The 18,112-nt window shown below is 41.4% G+C and overlaps 1 protein-coding gene across 3 annotated transcripts in view; it reads left to right on the forward strand.

Annotated features, from left to right (window-relative positions):
- Positions 1 to 18,112, forward strand: part of ZNF704 (zinc finger protein 704) — a 249,806-nt gene that overhangs the window by 183,975 nt on the left and 47,719 nt on the right. For all 3 annotated transcript variants that reach the window (XM_063709200.1, XM_055349563.2, XM_031013787.3), the window contains exons 3-4: positions 3,303 to 3,406; positions 8,952 to 9,184. In XM_063709200.1, coding sequence (XP_063565270.1) covers positions 3,303 to 3,406; positions 8,952 to 9,184 — 337 coding nt within the window. The remainder of the gene's footprint in view (positions 1 to 3,302; positions 3,407 to 8,951; positions 9,185 to 18,112) is intronic.

Raw genomic sequence — 18,112 nt, forward strand, 5'->3', positions numbered from 1 at the left:
CATTTTGGATAAGGAATACTCAACCTGTATTTTTAAATAATTCCAAATTTAAGTCCCATAGTATTCAAGTATGGCTGGAGGAAAGATTAATTGAAAAGGTAAAAGCCTTTAGCAAACATGAGTCTTAAGGTTTTAAATTGTAGATTGAAATTCAAGTTAGGAGAGAATATTTAATATCACCTCTAGTGGTTTGTTTTTTATCAATAACTCCAAATCTACCAGAAGGGCTTTGCAGCAGTTTTCTCAAAGTGTAACAAATTCTACTTTGTATATCATCTCTTCATGTTTAATTATAAGGATTTGAATTTACAGTACCAGTTAATCAGTAATTAGATAGTAGTGTACCAAAAGAAATTAAACAAAGATAAAAACAAAAACACAACTTAGCACAAGGCCATATCATCTGGTAATGTTTCATGTAGCATGATTAAAATATTCCCTGAGAAATGCAGGTTAACTGAGTCATTGTGATGTATTCCCTTGACTTTGTTGTTGTTGTTAGTGATTTCCAGTGCCAGCAGGAAACTTAAAGGTAATCCAAATCCAAAAACACTCTGATTATACTAATTATTCCTTTTTTCATTCTTCATTGTAAATCTCTTTATGATGCTCAATAATTATTTTGAAATGTGGTAGATTTTCGCAATGCAAAATAAATGTATATTTTATAATGATGCATTCTGTATTGATTGTCATATTTTAAAAAACACATAAATCAGTATTTGAGTTAATTATCAATTAGACCTCTAAAGCAAAATGTTCACCTTAGGTGTGGAAAATCAAAAAAGATACAAAGCAGATTGAGAGAGGGGCAAAAAGGTCCCTGAAACCAAGATGTAGAAGAGGGAAAAAGGTTGTTTAGCAAGTTATTATAAGAATCAGGGGAGGGGGCGAGGGGACCCTCTTCTTACCAAATCACGTCATCCACCTATACCAGGTGCACGGGCCTGGTTCTTAAACCTGGTTCTAAGAACTATCCTGGTTCTTAAACCTTTGGTTAGTAAGGGAATAAAAGTAGACTGGCCGTTGGAAAGAGAAGTCAACAGCCCTCCTAATTCAGTCTTGGAAGAGATGCGGGCAGCAGCCAGCTCAGGTGTGCCCCACTCTGGGTGATCCTGGAGCTGGGCTCTGGGAAGGGCAGACAGTTGGAGGAGCCCCAAGGTGGATTAGTGGATATGCAGCAAGCCCCAACTTATCCCTTCTGTGACCAGCGTTACATGGGCAGATTGAGCCAACAAAACACTCAGAATTACCTGAAGGTGCTTTGCATTCTTTCCCTGGTGCCATTTCAAGGGGCTTTGTCTGTTTTAAGAAAATGGCTTTACCTTTACTCCCAAGTACAGGGATCTTGTAAACTGTGAATACTGTAAAATCTTTAAATGGTATGCCAAATGAATGAACAGTTTTTTTCCCTCTAAGTGTATGAGGTTGTCTTGAAAACTTTGTATGGAGTGGATTTCATTGTGCACTCTTAAGCTTGTTTTACAGAAGTATTTTAATTGTCAGCCTCTGAAACAAGTAATTTGTCTTTTGATAGAACAATTTGCTAAAAAAGAGCATAAGGTGCTTTGAGAAGAATTATTGAAGAAAATTTCAAAGATTTCCATCTGTTGGTACCTTGGATTGAAAGAATAGGCTTTGTTTAATAATTTAGTATCATGGGTGGACATCAGAGAGCCAAACTGTAACAATTTTTGTAACTTCATGATGAAATTAATTGAGCAGCCCCCCAATAATTGGGAACCATTTGTTTTTTTCTCCAGTTTAAGAATTTCTCTTCCCACTGTTCTGTGAAGCAGTGCTATGAAGTTTCTATCTCTAAGAGTTCATTGCTTTTACAAATTAGACAGCACACCTGTGAATGAAAGCCACATTTGTCAAAGTGACAATTCATTTGTGGATATGGCTTATTAATCCTCTGTTGGGCTTCTTCAACTGCTCTCTAATTTGAAAATGTTTGTCTCTCAGGAGGTGGTACAATTTATTTGATTTCATCGTACGACACAAACTTTTGCCTCTCAATTTTACCTCCTTTATTGAAATAAGCTTAAACAAGTTGACTCCGGTCACCATGATCATAATCTTATGAACCTTTATTCAGGGTTAACTGGCCAAAATTAATGAACCAGAGCAACCTCTTCATCTCAGTGAATGATTACCAGTGGCTCTTCACTTTAACAACATGGTAACTATTCCCATGACCTACTCTTTCTATAGTAAGTAGTTTTAAAAAATTTTTTTAAAGCTCAGGAGTTCAAACACCCCTAGTTGCATTTCTCCTCCAGCCTCTCCCATCTCAGTAAATGGCTCTAGTTAGTGCTTCAGCCAACACCTGACAGCCTTCCTCACTCCCTTTTGCTCATCTCCCATGTCCAAGTGCATCATCCAGTCCTGCTGGGTCTCCTGCCACTGTCCCCACCCTAGTCCAAGCTCACCTGGACTCCTAGCAGTCATCTCCTAAGTGGCCTCCCTCCTTCTATTCTACCTTCTCTAAGATCCATTCTCCATATAGCAGCTCAGCTAATTATATTACAAATATTCATCGTATTACTTCACTAGGCCTGCTTAAAGCCTCCCAGGGACTTCCCATTTCACTTAGAATAAAACTAAAACACCTTCCATGGCCACTGGACCCCGTCTGACCAGCTCTGCACCGCTCTCCCCTTCTCACACTCTAGGATCAGCCTTTAAACATTCCCGCACATTCCCGCTGCCGTGCCTTTCTGCAGGCTGCTGCCTCTGCTTGGGATGTACTTCCCTGCCCCTCAGGACAGACTCTCCCCGACCTTCACAGTTCACCTCAGACGTCACTGCCTCAGAGAAACATCTGATCACCTTAGATGCAGCCCCCACAGGCAGGCACTGTCACGTTAGCCTGTTTATGCGCTTCATAGCCCTTGTCACTATCAGAAATGATTTTGTTCCTTCTAACTTGTTTGTTTACTGATAAGTGTGTTGCTTCCCACCGTCCTCTAGGCTCCATGAAAGCAAGAACCTTGTCTGCTGTTCACCTCATATCACTCGTGGCTAGAACAGAGTCTAGCCCACAGCACACTCTCAGTGAACAGTTGTTAGATGAAGTATGGATGACGGAATCCTTGTCTTCCTAATACTGTATGACTTTGACTGAAACACTTCACTTCATGGGCTTCAGCTTCCTCATCTATAAAATAAAGCTAACAGAACATCGGTTGTTCATGGGGATAAGTTAATGGAGTAAATGCGTGACAGCGTGTCACACCTTGTGTGGCCCACAGCAGATGCAGAGTGAACAGTCACCAGTGTCCCTTCCTGTTTTACAGGAAATCTTCAGAGGAACTAGACATGGACAAGGTGACAGCAGCAATGGTACTAACCAGCTTGTCGACTAGCCCTTTGGTTCGAAGTCCTCCCGTGCGGCCGAACGGTAAGCCCAGGATATGGGACTTAGGGAAGGGCCCCTTGACACCAAGAGCAGGGCCTTTCTTTGAGATGTCTCATTCCTGTCAAACGCTATGAACCACTGACCCTCACCCATTAGCAGGAAGCAAAGAGAAACGTGGAAGAAATCGAGGCCCCCAGAGCTGTCAGCCTCCTCTTCATCTTCCCAGGGAGCCCACTGCTTCTCGTTCACCCATCCCTCCATTCAACTCACTTTTATTGAGCTCCTTTGTTTTCTGCCTTGCCAGGACGTCTTGGCAGTACTTGTGTCCCTTTTTTTCCCAGGTAAATGAAGATTGAGCTAATGAATTATTTTCCCTAGCATTATTTCTGTTTGACTGGGGAGGCAGTTGGATCAAAGAACTCTCAGATTAAATAATTTTTTAAAACATTTTCTCAGACTCCTTAATCAAATAGAATTATTTAGGTCATTCATTTATTCCACACACATTTATCAGGTACCATGCTAGATGAATTGAATACCTCATTGAAAAAGTATCCACACTCCCAGGTAGTATACTATCTCTTTGGGGAAGAAAGACCATCAATCATAGCCATATTAATGGCTAGCATTTATTAAGCATTACTATGTGTCAGTAAACAAATACTATGCTTGCCTTATCTCCTGTAATTTCCACAACAATTCTATGAGGTATTATTATCACTATTTTACAGATGAGTAAACTAAGGCTCACAGAGATTAACTGGCAGAACTGAAATTCTCCATATCTTTTTGATTCCAGATTTATTCTCTTAATCGTGATATGATTTTGTCTCATATAATCCAATACAATAAATAAGGAGGTCAGGCAGTAGGAGGTGAAGTTGGAGAGACTGGGAGACCTATCAGGAGGGGTCATTTATGCCTGGCTAGGAGTTTGGACTTTATGCTGAGGCTATGGGAGCACTATTAAAGTGATTCTAGCACTGCAAAGTTATGATTAGGTTTATCAGCCAAAGGAAAAAAAAAAGATCTTGGTGGTCACAGTGGAGGTAGATAGGACATAATCGAGAAATGTGAAGAATGCAGAATCAAGAGTATTTGGTGCTGGACAGAGAGAGTGAGCAGGAGGGTGTGTCAAGGATGACTTCCAGGCAGTTGGTGTGCTTCAGCAAGGGGAGGACATTCACTGGGGCAGGTGACAAACGCACAGGAAGAGATTTATTGGCAAATGTTTGGTTCAAGAGCTGAGGTTGCTGAAGAAGACAATAGGAAACATGTTTAATAGGCAGTGCCTGAGGATCATTCAAGGGGCAACATCTGGTAGAGATTTGGGCACATCTTGGGAGAGAGATCTGGGCTGAAGGTACAGAATTAGAAGGCAACATTTGGAAGCCATGAGAGTAGATGAGATCATCATGAGAGAGTTATGTAAAAGCAGAGTGAGAAGAGAAGATGGCCGAGGAAGGAAGCAGTGAAGCTCACCATCATGCAAGGGATTGGCAGTGGGAAAAGAGCCGAGGAAGACCCTGAGGTGACCAGAGAGGTAGAGGAAGACCAGGAGAGTGTGGTTTCATGGAAACCAAGGGAAAAGCATGTTTTAAGGAGAAGTGTCTGATGCTTCGGAAGGTCATGCATTAAAAAGACTGAGTTTTCCATCAAGAAGGTGGTCACTGGTGGCTTTGTCAAGAGCACTCCCCAAGGGAGAAAGCCAGTTGCAGATTGCAGTTCACTGAAATGTAATGCACTGAGACCACTGAATGAGACTTAGGATCAATGAAAACCTTCTCTCAAAAACCAGCATGGTCAATTATGAGGTTAAGATATGGTTCACACACAATTTGGTTTTAAGCGTGAGGTGTTAAAATAAATTTGTTGAACATACATTGAGGCCTTACCAAAACTTACTCCAACCTCATTATAAGAGGGAAAGAATGATCAAGATGCTAGGAATTCAAATTAATGTCATGAATCAGTATTGCCCAACAACATCATGATTCATCAAGCTGGGATAACACTTCCTCTTTTTTTTTTTTTGTTTTTTTAATTTGAGATGGAGTCTCGCTCTGTCACCCAGGCTGGAGTGCAGTGGCACTATCTTGACTCACTGCAACTGCCGCCTCCTGGGTTCAAGTGATTCTCATGCCTCAGTCTCCCAAGTAGCTGAGATTACTGGCATGTGCCACCACACCCAGGTAATTTTTGTATTTTTAGTAGAGACAGGGTTTCACCATGTTGGCCAGGCTGGTCCCGAACTCCTGACATCAGGTGATCCGCCTGCCTTGGCCTCCCAAAGTGCTGGGATTACAGGTGGGAGCCACCATACCCAGCCGACACCTCCTCTTTATATAGCACTAGAAAAGTTGCTCTTGAAATGGGCCCGACTACTCCCATTCAATGACCTGACTGCTCTTCTGGGGGTCTCTGGCAAATGGGTACTCTGATTTACCTTTCTCACTTTGGCAGTGCTAAAGAAGGATTATAGTAAAGGCAAAACTATAGTCAGGTATGGTAACACGCCTGTAGTCCTGGCCCAGGACTTTGGGGTTGCATTGAGCTTATGGTGCCACTGCACTTCAGCCTGAGTGACAGAGCAAGACTCCAACTCTACAAAATAAAAAATTTAAAAACCCTGGAAAACCCCCCAAAACATATTCTAGGGAAAAGGAATTGCAGAATTTCATGGAATCCTTAGAGGAAAAAGAAAAGTGTATTTTAAAGTAATCATTATTTTTACCATTGGCTTCATTTTTTAATTGAGAACATTTTTAGTGTTCCTTTGTACTTAAAGGTCAGAATTAAAATAAACCTTTTGACTCTTCAATGCAAACTTTTGTTAGCAAAGTAATAAAGTAATTCAGTGCTCATTTATGGCTTAAAAAATAACTACTCAACTAATAACCCCAAATTGTCTGCTGTCTCTCATTTAGTCTGTAAGAAAAAGCAAATTCTTAAGTAGGGAAAGCAATTTATTATAATGAAGGCTTTTTTTTTTAAGAAAAAAAGATTTTCTCTAGAATTATTGCACATCAATGAGTTTTTGGAAACTGTTGTGATCATTTTCTGTGCCTAAAAAGGATCATTCTGTCAGGAAGTGAGTCTGCAAAGAGGGTGAGAGTCCAGCAGTGCCTGTCTCCATTCTTGACAAACAGAGGTTTAATATAAGGAGGCTCTGTCCCCTAAGAATATTATAAATCAGACCTGACTTTTTTTCTGAGAAAAATCATTTCTATATCACTTATAGTCCTTCTGACTAAATAGTCTTTCTAAAGGAAATGTCATTCACAAATCAGTAAGCAAATTCACTTTTGGCATTGACATGAAGCCATGTAACCACACTGTAATAATAGTTGGTTTTCAAAATAAATTCAGTGCCTCATACTTAACATGATTATACATCTAGCACCATTAGCTTTATTTTATTTTACAAATGCATACTACAGTATATTTGTAAGCCACCTGGGCCTGCCAAGGGAATTTTTCACACCAAGTAAAATCATCAAGCCTTATATTATGCTCTTCTTGAACTCCTGTTGTACTAAATGGAGCTTTCTTATTTACAATAGGCAAATCTAGTCTGGTGAGTTTATCAGTCTCTGTGTAGACTGCAGGGAGTGAGATGCTAGTTTGGTTTTGTTGATGCTGGCAAAGCATGAGACTGCATAAATGACCATTTCATTCTAAAAGAACCTAGCTGTAATGAGATGGGTAGTTTCTCCTATTTCAACTTAAAGCTTCACTCCTCTAACTTAACTTTTTGCTTGACATAGTTGAGGAATATGCTAGAAATCCATAAATTGGTAAAGGTAGTTATGAAATCTCCCCATGAATGATAATCTACCATTTGTCTTCACTTCATTACTAATTACACAGACGTTAACAGTATTTTTTTAATGAGGCATTTGGGGATGTTTTTTCCTCGTAGTTAGAACATAGTTTTAATATATTCAAAATGCACATAAATATGGAGGAGAAATTATCCAAAAAAAGTAGAATTTATATAAATGCTAATTAAGGTCGTGCATCTTGAAAGGTAAAGCAAATCTTCAGTGATTAAAAGAGCACCCAGAAGACTTTTTTTTTTTTTTTTTGAGACAGAGTCTCACTCTGTTGCCCAGGCTGGAGTGCAGTGGCACCATGTCAGCTCACTACAACCTCCGCCTCCCAAGTTCAAGTGATCCTCCTGCCTCAGCCCCCCAAGTAGCTGGGATTACAGGCACGCACCACCATGTCCAGCTAATTTTTGTATTTTTAGTAGAGACGGGGTTTCGCCATATAGGCCAGGCTGGCAGAAGACATTCTAACTGGGCAGAAATCTCTCCACATTAGCAAACATTTCATAATGCTTTCCACCACAAATGGAAATGTAATAGCCAATAGCAATCTTAGAGTAATTATTGCCAATAAATTCTTATCCCATCCCAGCTTTGCCAGAGAGAATGGAGGTTGTTTACAGCCCAGGGACTGCATGAACTGAAGAAATAGGTCCAACCTCTTCCTGGTGGCCTGGGCCCATGAGGGATACTTATCAGTCATGTAGCAAGTCACTTTGCTTCCTGCTGCCTCAGGGTCCTCATCTATAAAACTGGGATAATAATCCTTATTCTGAAGGACAGATGTTGTGAGAATGCTTGAGACTGTGCGAATAAGCTTTGTAAAATGTAAAACACTCACAAAATGTAAGGCATTACTATTTGTTGTAATAAGCAGAATGGAAAGGGGCTTTAGATAACTATCCAGAAATTATTTCTCTTAGATTCTTAAGTGTTAGACTAACTTCCTATAAATGTATTGTAAGAATAACAGTCGTATAAGAACCCCCCACCCCCCAACTTTTTTTCTGAAACAGGATCTCGCTCTTTCACCCAGGCTAGAGTGCAGTGACCCAGTCATAGCTCACTGCAGCCTCAAACCCCTGGGCTCAAGTAATCCTCCCTCCTCAGCCTCCAGAGTAGCTGGGACTACAGGTGCATGCCACCACGCCGGGCTAATCATTTCATTTTTTCTGTACAGACAGGGTCTCACTATGTAACCCAGGCTGGCCTCGAATTCCTGGCCTCAAGCGATCCTCCTACCTCAGCCTCTCAAAATGCTAGGATAAGAGAAGTGAGCCACTGCCCTCAGCTAAGAAATCCCTTTTTTAAAAAATGTTGAAATCGGAGGGGTTGGGGTGAGAGGGAACTCTGTGACCAAACCATTCAGGAGAATACTGCAAATGATATTTCTTTCTTAGAAATACTGTAGTTGATAAACCCAGAGCTCCCCAAACTTAGTGAACAAGAAAATCTTTTTTTTATATAATCCCCACTGTGATCCCAAGGAATTTGTGTTGCACAATACAAAAACACATCAGAAAACTCTTAGAAAAACCTATTATCATGAGGTTAAAATAATTAAATGTTTATAAACTACAATGTGGCTTTTGGGAGGGGGTGTATAAATAGAACAAAAACTTACATACCCAGCTGTTGCAGATGATTGAGAGGGCTGGGGTGGTTTCACTGGTGTAGAACCAAGGCTCCCCTTTCCCCACTGAACCATGCCCGGGCACGCAGGGGTCCTGGCACTGACTGTGTTTGTGTGCACGCAGAGAGCCTCAGCGGATCCTGGAAGGAGGGCGGCTGTGTGCCTTCCAGCACCAGCAGCAGCGGCTACTGGAGCTGGAGCGCCCCCAGCGACCAGTCCAACCCGTCCACGCCGTCGCCGCCGCTCTCGGCTGACAGCTTCAAGCCCTTCCGCAGCCCCGCGCAGCCAGACGACGGCATCGACGAGGCGGAGGCCAGCAACCTGCTCTTCGACGAGCCCATTCCCAGGAAAAGAAAGGTTGGTGGTCAGCCACGCGGTCTTCTGCATTCAGTTTCCTGAAGGTGCTTTCTGTCCCCTCTGAAGGGCCGGTGTGAGCTTAACCTTGGACCTACACCCCCTTTCTGTGGAAAGAAGCAGCTTACGTTCCTCTTTAACGTTCTTGAAGTTTGAATAGAAATTGTTATGGTGATAATTTAAAAATGACAAATACTGGTAAGTTTCCTGAAGGTATATACACACACGTGTCCCATCCTCTGGTTATAAATTGCTGACCTGGGACTTACCAGTATTTGTAAGTTAGAAAATTGGACCTCAGGCTTGCTTCGGTATGAACTCGCTCTCTTCGTGGGACTTATTTTTTTCATATGTAAAATATAATTAATATATTTTTCTCTTTTCTCAATCAGCCCTGAAGGGTTATTGGGAAGAATATTTTGTATCTCATTTTTATGCAGTCATCTGTGAAATATACATAAAAGCTGAGATATAAACAAACTTCCATTCTTACATCCTAGAGATTATATATTAACTAAATAAAAAGTGAAAAAGGGCCAGGCACAGTGGCTCACACCTGTAGTCCCACTGCTTTGGGAGACAGAGGCAGGAAGATTGCTTGAGACCAGGAGTTGGAGACCAGCCTGTGCAACATAGCAAGACCCTGTCTCTACAAAAAAAAAATTAAATAAAAAAAAAAATTAGCTCAGTGTAGTGGCATGCACCTGTAGTCTCATCTACTCAGGAGGCTGAGGTGGGAGGATCGCTTTAGTCCAAGAGTTCAAGACTGCAGTGAGCTATGATCTGGCCACTGCACTCCAGTCTGGGCAACAGAGTGAGACTCTGCTGCTTTAAACAAAACAAAAAGGAGTAGAAGAAAAAAAAGACATCTAATTAATTGATTTAGCAAATTAATTGATTACACATTTGTTTAATCCTCCCAGCAGTCCTATATGGTAAGTTTTGCATTTCCATCTTGTTATGAGGAAACTGAAGATCAGAGAGATTGATTGTACATTTAACTGGCCCCTGTCAGGCAGGTTAGAAAGGGATAGAGCCACCATTCAAACCCAGATCTGCCTGAGCCTCAAGTTCATATTCTTTTCATTCTCTTTAGGTACATTTCAGTTATGTTCACTCGTAATTTTTCGAAAACATTTCCATTTCACAGAATAAAGCAAAACTACCACTATACTACCACTAAATCTGAAGACATTTGGCATTATTTTTAAAATCACCACATAAATGTAAAACTGTTGTTATATGTATTGGTTTTTAAATGTTGTATTGGTAGCTTCATTATGAATGGCTGTTCACAAACAAAAATCCAATACAAAGCCCTGGGACTGCAGTGCAAACTTTTTTCCTCCCCCAATTCATTTCAAAGAGGAAAACAAAGAGATGGCATTGATCCAACAATGCCTTCCCACCCTGCATCTCTCAGCATCATTCCACATGTGTAACAGTGGAGGTGATATGGGCACTCTCTCTGGGTGTGTACATGTGAAAAAGGCTGACATTTTTGTCCAGAAAAGAGGATATTACTGTAGTCCCCTGACCTTCCCAGAGGCAGTGGCCTGAAGAGTTGCTGTTTCACACCAGTCTGTCATGCAAAGGGGCTGAAGTTGTTCTGGCACCCTGTGGGTCCCCAGGGACACTGGGTCTTCACTTGACCAGTAGGGGAGAGAGGCTGGCACTTGTATCAGTGGGTACCTGAAGGCAGGACAGTGGTAGGGACCTGAAGTCTTTTCCTGTTACTTTGAGCTTCACAGACTGTCTCCCTGGGGTTTTCTGAGTGTATAGTTCGAACACTCAATAAGCATGGCCCAGGGTTGTGACAAGGACTCACAGTACAGGGAACCCCAATGTTATTTAAGGCACATTAATGAAAGCCTGTCATACCCTTCCATTTCTGATGTAGCCATTGAGCCAAAATTCACACTCTTGCATCACAATTAGACTGCACTTGTTAGCCTCATATGGAAGGTCTACAGGCTTTAACTAAATTAAGGTAAAGTCAGCAAAGGAAAAGGAAAAAAGCTTCCTTTTTTACATTTTTTATTTTTTTATTTTTTTATTATATATATTTATTTTTATTGGATGAGCACAGGCCCACTCCGGAAGAAGCTGGATAGTGGGAAGGAATGAACAAATAAGAATAGTGTTTATCCTTCTTTCTTTATGACTTCTCCCTCTATTCAGACTTTAGATGTCCCCAAGCCGAGACGAATAGGATGCTGATTGTAGCCACTGATGTTTAATGCATGGATTTTACACAGACCAAGTTGTTACCTTGGCCTTTTGAACTTAAAGTTACTTTGAACAGTGAAAATAACAAGAAGGTGAGGCTGATGCGATTCTTTTTTAAATTTATTAGGTGAACCAATATTTATTGAGCATATATCAGGCAAAATGCTTATTGCCCTGAGAATAATGCATAGTTTTTTCCTTCAAGGTGTCAAAAGTTGGGTGGCTGGAAATTGATGTATAAAAAGGCAATAATTACAAGTGATAAATGCTGTGTTCGTGATGTGACAGAACACAGTAACTGTAATACAGTTATTTTAGAGATTTAAAAAATCATGTTTCAAAAGATTTCTAAGAGTTAATTTGCTTAAACCAGACAATATGTTCTGTCTAGTTGGTAGAACTTTCTGAGTTCATCTTATTTTCCTCTCCTTTCCCTCAGTTTCATAATACCCATTTAAAACCCATTGTGATAGTCACTTGTTCTGTGGGTATTGTTTGAGAACCTTCTAGATCAGTTTTTTCCAAACTGCATGTCTCAATCCACTAGAGGGTTGTGAATCAATTTAATGAGTCACTCTTTAATCAATAAAACAGAATAGAATACACTGTACATAATAAGGATAAGTATTGTTTCTTGATAATTTTGTTTCAATGTATACATATGTGTATGTGCTGTGCAAAATGTATTTCTTATTGTGGCTCATGAGCAAAAAAGTTTGGAAGCTTCTGTTCTTTGTTATAAAGAGATAATACAATTTGTGGTAAATTAAGATGTCCTGACTGGAAATCAAAAGATTCACATTCTTAACTCTGCTACCCTGAGAACCTAAGAATATCATTTCACCTCTCTGATCATCAACTTCTTCATCTGTAAAACAGGCAAACAGGTATTAACATGCCCCTCTCAGGATAGTCATGAAGATTAAATGTGGTCTTAAGTGCTGGAATGTGGCAACATTTTAATAGACATTTGAGGACTCTAAACAAAAGGGGAGGGAGCATTGCCTATATCTGACTATGAAGCAATGATCCTGACCTTTGTCATTATTATGGAAGCTTCCTTATCTCTTCTCCCACCTCCCCCCACACAGAGACGGCTCACTCCCACCTCTTGTGGAGATCCATGTTCCACTTATGTAAAGAAGATGCCAGTGTGTGATACACTGCATAGACAAGGCATTCTCTCTTACTATCAGTAGTGAGGAGGAAATATTTGCTGATAATCACTATATTTGCTTACTTAGTTACAGTTTACCAAATGCTTTTAAATGTAGCATTTCATTTCATCATCCCCCAAATCTTTGGTGTATTCTTATCCCCATTGTGCCAAGAGGCTCATTGAGGTTATGTTAACTGTCCAAGGTTGTGTAGCTTATAATGTGGCAGAGATCAGTTTAACTTAAATAGCAGAGGAAACGTTTGAGGCCAAGTTAATTCAGTGAATCCATATTTCCTTCAGCCCACAGAGGAGAAAAACGTGGAGAGAAAATAATCAGACATAGCTACAGCTATGTGGCAGGGTGGGAGCAAGGGTGCAGAAAGTTCAGAAAGAAATGGAGAGCAGAGATAGGAACTCCAGGCTGTCTGCCGGAGAGCTTACTTCCCACATGAAGTATCCGTCACCCTTAAGGAACCTGCAGCCAAGGTAGGTGAGAGTGTGAGAAGGGAAATGAAAGGCTTCTCTATCCTAGCTCTGGAGGTCAGCCAGCCAACTTTGTCAAGCCCAGGTCTAGCAGAATTTTTCCTCTGGGATTTCAAGACAGACTGGCAGAACTTCCAAGGTCAGAGAAAAACCAGGTTGTGTAAGCCAGGACTCTTGACTTTGGGGAGGTGCAATTTCCGTCATGACCACAAGGTGATGCAGTGACCCTAAGTACAGCCATTCGGGGAGTTCTTGGGAGAAAATGAATTCTATGGAAGGCCAAAGAGTTAACCATCAATTCCACAAGACCCCAAGAAAGTCAAGAAGCACTGATCAGAAATGATTTGTGTGCCCTTTCCATGCCAGATCCCTGATTCTGTCAGATTCTGGATTCTGTGCATTCCAAAATTGTCATGCCAGCTTTAGGACTTACATGACTTAAGCAAGTCACTTGGCCTCTTCAGCATCAGTTTCCTCATCTGTAAAATATGGAAAATGGTGGCACCATATTGATGTGGCTGTTGTCAGGAATATACGAGAGGCCCTGTAAAGAGCAATAAATGTTAGCTGCGAATACTTTGCCTTTCCTCCTCCCCCCTCCCCCACCGCCATTTGGCAACTGCCTGAATGGGGAATTTGAGAAGCATAGGTGTGGAGAGAAGGGGGTGCTTGCCTCCACCCTCCACCCTGACCCACGCTGACCGTGCCAATGCCACAGTGGCTCAGAATAACTCCAGATCCCTCAGCCACCCTGTGCTCAATTGGGTGTGCATTAGCACCCCTGCAATGCACTGGGTGAGTGCAGCAAAGACAGCAGCAGAAATTGGGGGCATAAAAGGAAATCTGACTCAGGACTCTGCATTTCAGAACATTGGCAGCATCTCAGAGGCAATTTCTAAATTTCAGCCTTCATCATTTCCATTTATTTCACAGGTATGTGTCTTAACCATGAACAGTTGTACCTGTGTACTAGGAAGAACCTCAAGTTAGAGAAGAAAGCGCTGAGTTAACATAAGGTGCTTCAGTAATAGTTGTACAGTAGCAAACAATTAATCATTTGCTCCACTCTGTATTTTTAATCTTTCAGAGCCAAAAAGCTATGAATCACTTTAAATCGTGAATGGCTGCTCCAAGAAGAAAACAAACCCGTAAAACGCTCACGAATAAGCATGTTGCCAGTCTCTCTGCTGACTTAATTCCTAACCCACTAATTTTGAGCAGAGAGTGCCTCTTGCAAAAAGAACGGCTGTTCCAGAAATAGATCCATCTGTTAAAACTGCTGGGGAGGGCGGTGCTAAGAACAGCAGCTTGGATGAACTGCATGGATTTCATGGTGATGGTACATACAGCATTGTCAGCCAGGGCAGGGAGCTGATTGGCCTCATAGAGAAAATTCAGGATAAAGAGGAGTGATATCTAGGTAACTTAGTGACAAGATCTTAGAATAACCTGCCGTGCAGTATATAGTCTCTGGGACATTGGAGTTCGAAGGACTTTAGAAATCTTCTAGCCCAGTCTCAATCTTTCCAAGTTAAAGGACTACTCAGTATGTCTAGAAATGTCCAGATGTCCCCAAAGATGAGATGCACTTTTAGAATTCATTGATTGAGGAAACACAGAATGACTAGGGATTTCTGTTAATTCAGAAATCGTTTTGTTGTTTGTTGTTGCTGTTATAGAAATCATTTAAAATCAACTTTACTTAGGTATAATTTTCACACAGTAAAATGAACCCATTTTAAGTGTACCGTTTAGTGAGTTTTGACTGTCTCTACCTGAGTAACCACCACTCTAACCAAGGCCAGCACTCCTCATACGCTGCTTCAGTCGAAGACACCACCAAGCCCCAGACAGGCAACCAACCACTGGTATAACTTTCATCACTATAGATTAATGCTGCCTGTTGTAGAATTTCAAGTAAATGGAATTATACAGTATATTTTTGGTATACAAAATACCAAATGTTGGCAACAGGAACTCTCATTTATTGCCGGTAGAAATGTAAAATGGTACAACCACTTTGTAAAACAGTTTGGCAGTTTCTTAGAAAGTTAAATATACACTTACCATATGACCCAGCAATTCCACTCTTAGGTATGTATTTACCGAAGCGATAAGAAAACACATGTCCACAAAAAAACTTGCAGGCAAATGTTTATAGCAGCTTTATTCATTATCACCCCAAACTGGAAACAACCCAAATGCCCATCAACAGGTACCTGGATAAACAAATTTCGGTATAACCATGCAATGGGATACTTCACCACATAAAAGGGAGCAAACTACTGATACAAGAAACAGTGAGTGAATCAAAAAAAAACATTATTCAGAGGGGGGAAAAAAGCCAGGCACAAAAGAATACATTCTGGGTTATTCCATTTACAGAACTGTTTTGTTAATTTTGTATACATGTATCACCACAGCATCTATAAACAGCACATGGAGGTGGGAGGTGTTTCATCCGTGCTTGGTATACATTGAATTCACCTGTTACTTTGTATTAACCCCACGCACCTTGAAGATCCAAAATCTCTACTCTCATTCAGTCCCCTCATCTTACAAATAAATAAATAAAGCCCCCAAAAGGTAAGGCAACATGTATACTGTGTAACCGTGAGGTAGCATGAGGTAACATGGCTGCTTCTGGAACCCCTACCAGCTTCTAGGAAGTTACTAATTTTTAAATACACAAGCGCATTTACCGATCTTTTGGCACCTGCTGGGGATCTCTGTGGACCTCTTGACCCTGAAAGAGCCATTGGAGCCGCTGCCAAGGTGTGTGGGTTTTCATGAGACAGGCAGAGGAAGTTTGTATAATGCAGCCAACTCACCTGCACAGAATAACTTGGCCCTCTCTGTCCATCAAGGTCCCTGGTCCTCTCTGGAGAGGCTTGGATGTGTAAGCCCCTGTCCCTGCCCTGCCATTCCAAAACCACACACACAAGTCACAATACAAAAAAAAAAAAAAGTACCTGAAGATCCTCTCAGTCACCTCAGAACATGACGTTAACTCCAGGCTGCTGACTGATAAGGTGACGTTCATGTGCTTTCTAGAATATAGCTTTAGTTGGACTTACACGTCATATGCATGTTATACAATACTTTGAAGTACTTCAAAAATGTTACATAATTCTTCAAATTCCAGCCATGTTTCCACTCTTGGAACTGAAGGTGACCTTCAGCAGTCACTATATCAATCCTAAGTATCACTCTGGGTTTTGTCAAGAAAATAGAAGCTACTTCATATATTCCAAGTATGAAACCATTTTTTAGAAACAGGATTGAAGCTTACTATTGGTAAGGCAAGCAGAGAGAAAATCAGGGAAACCTTGGCCAAAGGTCTCAGCCAATAGACCCAAGGAAGTTCTAGAGACAGTTCAGAAGCTGCTGCAAAGGTGAAAATCTCTGGGAAGTTCTCTCCAACCATTGTGGCCCACAGCATCAATGTTGAGAAATTCTAAAGAGCTTGTCTGGAAGCTGCTATGCATCTCACATCAGGCATATGTGAGATTCCAGGAGTCTGCTCATGACTGCGTGGAGCTTCAGCTCCTCCTGGGCCTGTTGCGGGTGTTAAATAAGGTACACATGTGGAAGCTGCTAGCACAGGACCAGGCACAGAGTGGTTCCCAATCAACGGTGGCCTCCCTCTGTTCCCTTTGCTTTACGTGAAGAAGACCATTCTGTTAGACTTGAGGTCTTTGCTGACATTGGTGTTCTGCAGAAGTGCTTTCCACTGGTGTGAATTTTCAGCTGTTCTCCGTGAGATGGTGGACATTCCAGCTTTGCAAACATCTGTTAGCTCTGCGAGGAGAAGCTAGGGTAGAAGCACAGATGGGACCATTCAGATGTGGCTGCTGCAACTCTGCCAGAAGCTTTGCTTGGTTTGGCTTTCTTGGGCAGGCTTGGACCCATGCAGCAATCTGGGCGTTGTTTATTTAGCTATTTTTTCATGTTCTCCTCCTCCCATGGCTGGCTTTTCTTTAGTGTAACAGCAACTAGTCTGTTTGTAGACAAAGGATTTGTTTCAACTGGATGTAGTTAGGGCACTTTGAAAAGTACTAAACTACCATTTAAAGAGCCTCATGCTTTGCTGCAAGAATGTCTTTGGCCTATGTAGAGACAAATCACTTTACAAAGGTGTAGACAGGGTTAGGGGAAATCAGTAGGGGGTGGTGCAGTACTCCAGGGGTTAACAACCTTGGAAGGCCATTATTAACCCTAACCCCTAGAGCCTTAAGAGGCTCTACAAGGGAGGAATTTCTATAATCCAGAAGGTTACCAGAACTCTGGAAATATAGCTGTTGGAGAGGTTACCCAACAGAAAGGGTAACTTTTGGAGGAGAGATGTAGCCGCTGCCCACCTGTGGCCAGGCAGAAGGAGAGAGCCAGGAGGAATCAATACCCTCCTGCTTTCCAATCTCTCCTGCCTCCCGGCTACCTGCCGGTGCCTCTCATTAGCCAAATCCAACCAGAGACCTATGAACCAGAAGCCCTGTTAATGCAGCCTCCTGGGACCCTGAGCATGGTGCAGAAAAGGCATGGCGTAGACCTGTCAGGTCAAATACGACAGGTCATCAAGTCCCTTAATAGACATGTAACTTTTCACATCAAAGAAGCTTTTCTTACAACTTCATGTTTAAGGTTGTTTAATATACAGTCATATGGCATAATTTAACCAATCCCCTATTGTCAACCTTGAGGTTATTTCTTATTTTTATCTAGTGTAAAAATCTGTGTGATGAATGAATATACATATGTCTTTGCAAATATTTTGAATTACTGTCTTTGGATAGATTCCTACAAATTGAATTGGCTCAAAGTTATAGGTGTTTCTTAAGCTCTTATTGCCTTAAGCTGTATTGCCCTCAAATTTAAAGATGGCCCCTATCTGTGCATGTGTAAACTATGAAGGTAGAGCTCTGACAGTCTGGACTAAAATGGGATAATAAATATGAGATGAGATATTCAAAAAGAATGTCAAAAGGAAGAGGTCGAGGAGAAAGCAGAACTTTGTTTTGCGATTGCCCCCTCCCCCAAAACAGTTGACAGTCTTCCCACTA

Source organism: Gorilla gorilla, chromosome 7 (assembly GCF_029281585.2).
Source record: "Gorilla gorilla gorilla isolate KB3781 chromosome 7, NHGRI_mGorGor1-v2.1_pri, whole genome shotgun sequence".
Classification (NCBI taxonomy): Eukaryota; Metazoa; Chordata; class Mammalia; order Primates; family Hominidae; genus Gorilla; species Gorilla gorilla.